Here is a 6,370-nt window from a genome sequence, read left to right as displayed (position 1 = left end):
TCACGCCAGACATACGTCAGTAAATACCCCACTGGTGAATAAAAAAATGGCGGTTGCTAACAAGTGTCTAAGTGAGACGACTAAACGTCATCACGCCTAGGGCTGAACGATTTGTGGCAATCATTCGATTTGCGATATTTGTTTTTAAGCGATCCAACGGAAGTTTATTGTAAAATGCGGCCATATCTCCGGCTAGGAAGGTCGCATCAACGTGCTCCCGTCTCTAGCACCCCCGCAGCCCGAGCTACGAGTGAAAGAACTAAACTTACATGAAACCTCCGTTGGGTTGCTTTAAAGTCAAGCTTCAGTTTAAGATTCACCCTGTAATAGAAACATGTGATGGAGCATTACTAACCTGACTCAGATGGTTTCACCAAACCATATTGGAAGCCATTTGGAAAAGTATTTCAAAAATACTTGGCAGGTGATTGGATCAATCTGTCTATCACCTTCTATCATGGGCCACTTCTGATTGGTTAACAATCGCAGATACATGTGGAGCACAGCACTTCTCATTGGTGTGGATGACTGACACACAACAAGAACAAAAATAATAATAATGTAAAAAAAATAATAATAATAATAATAATAATAATAATAATAATATTAATACAAATACTAATAACAAATAATGACAATAATAATGATTTATTATTATTATAAACGTTTTTTTTTTTTTTTTAAATCGTTCAGCCCTACTCCTTCATTTACTATGGGATGATTCGTTTCTTTAAGCTCCTTTTTATAATGAGGTTCATTCAACTTTATTTCCAACAGCAGGAGGCAGCTGTTTTAAAAGCTCTTATAAACCTCCAGTGCACCACCTGCTCTCCACCAAACAGCACACAAAGTACCGGTCGACATTTAAAAAATAAATAAAGCTCCTACAGAACGCTTTAAAAAACTCATTTTACAAAAGCCTCTCCCATTGCTGTCACGCTTAATGCAAGTTGCATGTAAAACAGATTTCAGGTTGAATTTCAAGTCGCTTAAAAAGTCTTAAAATCTCAAATGTAAAATCTAGAGAGCGAGACAATTCCCTCAGAGTTGACATAGAGCAAAGAAAGCTATGGTTGAATATATCTAGTGGCAGCTTTTAAGATAAATACTTTTACATTAGCAAAGGCTTTCATCACTTTTAAAACCCTACTGTCCATTCATATATACTCTCCAATAATCCATTCATTCTGCTGGATGGATCTACCATGCTCCACAGGCCATGTTCACATGTCCAAACAAACTAACAACCAGGCCAACGCAGACTTGTTTAACACCGTGTGTGTCTACAAGTCAAGAAAACGTATTGGTATATTGATACCATTTACCTTTTTTAAAATGACACCTACGGTCGAACACGAATCAAAGCAAGATGACGAAGATCAACTCGGCGTAATTCAGCCTTTTCTGAGCAGAACAGAATTTTAAGAAAATGCTAACATATGCTCTTCTGATGCGTTTAAGATGCACAAAAAAACACAAGGGGAGGAGCCCTCGGGTCATTTGGGAAGTGTGCAGGAGCAAAGCCAGCTATAAGTGGGTTGCAGTGTTCTCCCCTGGGCAGTAAACGCCGCTGATGTGTATTCTCACTCTCTAAAGCGTCCTGCTAAGAGTGGGCATACATTGAGTCTCCTGAAATGAACCCTCTTTGAGGACAAATAGAATTCCGTGTCCTCGGCCCTGAGCTGATGAAGTGGAGCTGTTCCTCTGCTCTAATGCTTTCTCTTCTTCTCTCCTTTTATATTTGTCTCTCTTTTTGTCCTTTTTCTTCCCGTCTCTTTCTGCTTCTTCATCTCTAAATGTCACCAAATGAAAACATGTCTCGTTCTTCAGAGGAAGCTGCGCTGGGATATGTGAGGCTCAGCTCGTGCACCCTCCTTTAGTGATGTGGTTTTTAAAGCACACTTTAGTCCATTTGATGCGTTCTGGCTTTTTGCAACTTGTTTTAAATAAGCTTTGCACATCGAGCTGATCAAACACCGGCACCATAGAAAAGCCAACATGCTTGTTTGAAGCCGTTCATGACACGCTGAAGTTGCAGAAGCATGCTTTACTGAAGGAATAGAGCATGTGAAATTGACTTTCCAGCTTGCTCATCGCTCTTTAACATCGCAAGCATGTGTGGTTTTAAAAATTGGATTTGACAATTTGCTTATTTTTGGAGTTGCATTTCTTGATTTGCATTTTGTTGGCGGAAGTTGATGACACACACACACACTGTTAACATGACATACAATCAACTTTTTATAACAATGTTAGAGAATAAGTTGGTCCACTGAGTCTTGCTTTAAGATGGGGATGAACTTTATTCGGAGTCAAATGTTTTGTTTGTAAATCCAGCCCCATTTACTTTGTATGATCTGCCTGCATGAGTGTGTATTACCGTAGTGGGCTGTAGGCATTTAAACACTTGCAGTAGATTATATATTAAACTATTCATCTAGTTTCTGCTCAATCTGCTATCTTATCTTTCCATTGTTTGACGTTAAAGCTAGGGCTGATGGCCAAACTGATATCCACAATCATTTGTTATCAATATTGAAATCAAGATTCTGCATTAGTGTGATTTTCTTGTGTTTTTCGTGATGGTACAATTAGTATATCAGCCCGTTTTAATTCTCTGGGTTCTGACGTCACTACCTAAATCCTTGTTCGTCCCTGGAAAATATAGTTTTTAGATAACCACAAGAAGAAAGTCAGATTTTAAGTATGCACATTTTGAAAGCTAATAATTGCAACTGGAAACGTCAGCGATCAAAAGAGTTAACATCAATACTGGCCTTCAAAATAAGGTTTAAGTCGATATGTTCTTTACCTTAAAGAGAGCATAAAGAAACGATATTTTTGAAGGTTGATTATTTTCGCACACAAAGCCAGGATGATATTTGATTTAAGAAAACCTTTTAGCGCCAGGGAAGTCTTAAATATAATGCTTGTACTATTTCAGATCATTTCTGTATGTCAGTCTCACCATTTGATTTTTGTCACAGATCGGCGCTCGCCTCGGCTCACCAGGGTCAGCCGTTACCCACAACCCTCAGCGTGATGGAGAGCACGCCTCAGGTCCGCGGCATGCACACCATCATCAGGTCAGAGCGCAGGGAACATCTTCAATCACCTTAAAAAATATCTTTTATATAATAATGTGTTTTTATACAGTCTATCCCGGTTTCAAGTAGGGCTGCTCCACTCATCGTATTTGAATCGCAATTACGATTATGGCTTGCAACGATTACGAAAACAACGTAATCGAAATAAAACGATTTATAAAAAAAAAATGTAATCTATTTTTTTATTTTATTTTTTTTTATTATTGGTTTTTCAGTTGAGTTATACTTAAAGTTCAGTGTAATCAACTTTAAAAAATATACTGTTCACATTTTTTTCTCCAATAAATTGATTTGAAAGTAAATGGATAATCGTTTTTAATAATCGTGATATCAATTATTAACCCAAATAATCGAGATTATGATTTTTGCCATCATCGAGCAGCCCTAGTTTCAAGACGTACTAGTGGGTTACTCATTTAGTTTCGAGGAAAGAGGCCGATCTATTTCTATGACCAACAGTTGTCTCCATTGGCATTCACTGGGATTATTTAAAGACCGAAAGGACAGAAAATGCAATACAATATTGTGTCAGGTCAGAGGTCAACTACGCATGCACTTTGAGGTGGATATATAAGCTCTGAGATTCCCTTCGACTCTATGGAAAGTACACATTGACTGCTTTGGTGCAAGGTGATGTGTCTCTTATAGTGCTGGACAGCAATATCAGATTTGACTTCAGCCATCTTTGTTTTATTGATTCCTCTGTCTTATTCTTTAACGTTGTGAGTGTTACATCGGATCCACGACAGTTCTGTTTCTGTTTGAGTTTATGTAAAGCGTCTTTGAGCACCAGGAAAAGCGCTATAACAATAACATTTGTTGTTGTTGTTATTATTATTATTATTATTATTATTATCTAAAACAGCTTCAAACTGAACTTTTGACTTTTCTTGATGCTTAAAAGGTAGTTAAACGATCCAGTGTTGCACATAAACAGATATTTAAATGAATGGTTCAATTAAAGTGTGGAGGAAATTCTAAAAAGAAACTGATAAATGATTAATGGACGAAGTTTGTCTTTTGCTATATTTAATAAAGAAAGTCCATATACAAGTGAAATCCATCTGAAATGCAGGAACAGAGCTACTCCATCCTCAGAGGATAGAGAAGTACTGCTTCCAGTCTCTATATATATTCATGAAAGGAAACATCCCATAATCAAACCATTAAACCCCGTCGTCCTTAACATTTGCAAATCCACCTTTTACTTCCTTTGCCCTCCTGAAATGTAAATCCTTAACACATGTCTCTGTTAAACACATACAAGACTACAAATACAATTGAACAGAGTAAAAGGCAATCAGAGTATGAGACTATGTGTTAAATGATTATATGATAATTTGACACGACAATAAGCAGCAGCAGAGCTCCAGATATCCTGATCTAAAGTTCCTAAAGGAGATCAAACTCTTTGCTTGTTCTTACAACTGTCCTTCCTCCTCTTTGCTCCTGACCTCTGTGTGTTTGTGCAGAAACAAGGAGACCAACAGAGATGAGTTTATCTTTTACTCCAAGAGATTAATGAGGCTCCTGATAGAGCACGCGCTGTCCTTCCTGCCTCTCAAGGTGAGTCGTGTGTGTTTAGATTATCAACTGAGATGCTGCTTGTTGGAATATAAATAAAGTGCACTCTTGCTTCTTGTATGTTGAAAGTGCTTCAAGTTGCTTGTGCTATATCTCAGTGTTGCCTTCAGTGGCAGTGGGTTTTGTGAACTTGTGGTTTAGTTGATCTTTTTTACCCTTTTCTCCCTCTCCAGCCGGTATCTGTGGAAACGCCTCAGGGGGGCACGTATGAGGGGAAGAGGCTGAGTGGAAAACGAGTAAGTCTGCTTTTATACTTCGTTTTTAAAGTTACTCAAACTTCAAAATGAAGTCCATGGATAGTGTTCACCCTCTCAGCACACAGTGTTCATACCTAGTGACAAAACAACCTGCTTTATGTACTTAAAGGTGGGGTAGGTAATTAACTTCAGAAACACTTGTTATATTCCATGGAATGCTCTTAACATCCCGATAGCAATGAATACATGAAATGCTTTGACAATAAATAAATCCATGGAAGTTGTGGCGCTGTAAAAAGCACGACCAATCATCTGAGCCGGCCCGGCTAAAGTAACTGGATGGCCTACCTGCCTGTCAGCCTTCCATCTTTGCACAAACTTCTCTCGTGCCCTCATTGGTCATGTGCGCGTTCGTGTGTGTTGGGGGAGGGGCTCTGTAAGGAAGTGGCAGATTTGTTCCGACTGTGTATTTTCAAATTCTTTCGCACTCGAGCTGGTTTCTCCAAAATTACCTACCCCACCTTTAAGTGGTACATTTTCGCCATTTACTGCTTCTTCACAGCATTATAATAACTAGTTAAAGCCTTGGTAGCTAAATAATTACACACAACACACTTCCCTCTCTCTTCCCCATTTCCTGTCTCGCTCTTTAATGTAAACGGTCCAACAAACATCCCCCAACAAATGTATATTTTAAAAAGTATGATAAATAACATAAGCTTGACTGTCTAAATGTTTCAGTGCAAGTGATGACGTTTAAACTCTTGAGACAATTTATTCCAAGTGTATACATATCTATTAGAAACCAAATGTTCGCACTCGTTTAGCGCTGTATGTAAACGTCTAGAATGACTTTAAGCTGCCGGGAGAACCTTTGATGTGTTAAGAGATGTGCTGCTCACAAAATATGTGTTTAATGTAGTAATCAAAGACCTCTTATCCCACTGACCTTTGTTTTTCTCGTGTGTGCAGATCACAGGCGTTTCCATCCTGAGAGCAGGCGAGACGATGGAGCAGGCTCTGATGGCCGTGTGCAAAGACATCCGGCTGGGGAAGATCCTGATCCAGACCAACCACGATACGGGGGAACCGGAGGTGAGGGAGTTCCGGTTTTTACCTGGCTAGGGATTTAAAGATTTGTAGTGATTGTCAATATCTGAATATCTGTAAATGTGTCAGTTCAGGGACGTGCACACATAGACTCTAGGTAGTGCTTAGGGGGTGTATCGTCCCCCCCTAGCTTACAGATTGCACCCCCCTAAGTCATTTAGAATATTAAAATAAATGTTAAAATAATATTTTTTTGATAATAAATCACTCAAATCAGGCAAAAATAAGAATTAACTAACATACCCTAACCAGCCCTACCCTAAACACCGAAATAAAGTAACCAACAAACCGAAAGAATACAATCCGAATTTCGCGCACAATTTCGGAGGCGCACAACGACGACTCAGTAAGGTGCCTTTTTTTTTCCTCTTG

The 6,370-nt window shown here is 38.8% G+C and overlaps 1 protein-coding gene across 1 annotated transcript; it reads left to right on the top strand.

The window, feature by feature from the left end:
* Window positions 1-1,225: 1,225 nt before the first annotated feature.
* On the top strand, window positions 1,226-5,983 carry LOC104959714 (uridine-cytidine kinase-like 1; the record flags this gene model as incomplete). Its single annotated transcript, XM_010787612.1, has 5 exons — window positions 1,226-1,850; window positions 2,988-3,086; window positions 4,580-4,673; window positions 4,865-4,927; window positions 5,861-5,983. Coding segments are annotated over exons 1-5 (423 nt in total), but the record flags the coding sequence as incomplete, so codon positions are not given.
* Window positions 5,984-6,370: the final 387 nt, after the last annotated feature.

Source organism: Notothenia coriiceps, unplaced genomic scaffold (genome assembly GCF_000735185.1).
Source record: "Notothenia coriiceps isolate Sejong01 unplaced genomic scaffold, NC01 NC01_scaffold00030840, whole genome shotgun sequence".
Lineage (NCBI taxonomy): Eukaryota > Metazoa > Chordata > Actinopteri > Perciformes > Nototheniidae > Notothenia > Notothenia coriiceps.
Note: the sequence above shows the minus strand (reverse complement) of the source record. Positions and strands in the feature narration are given on the sequence as shown.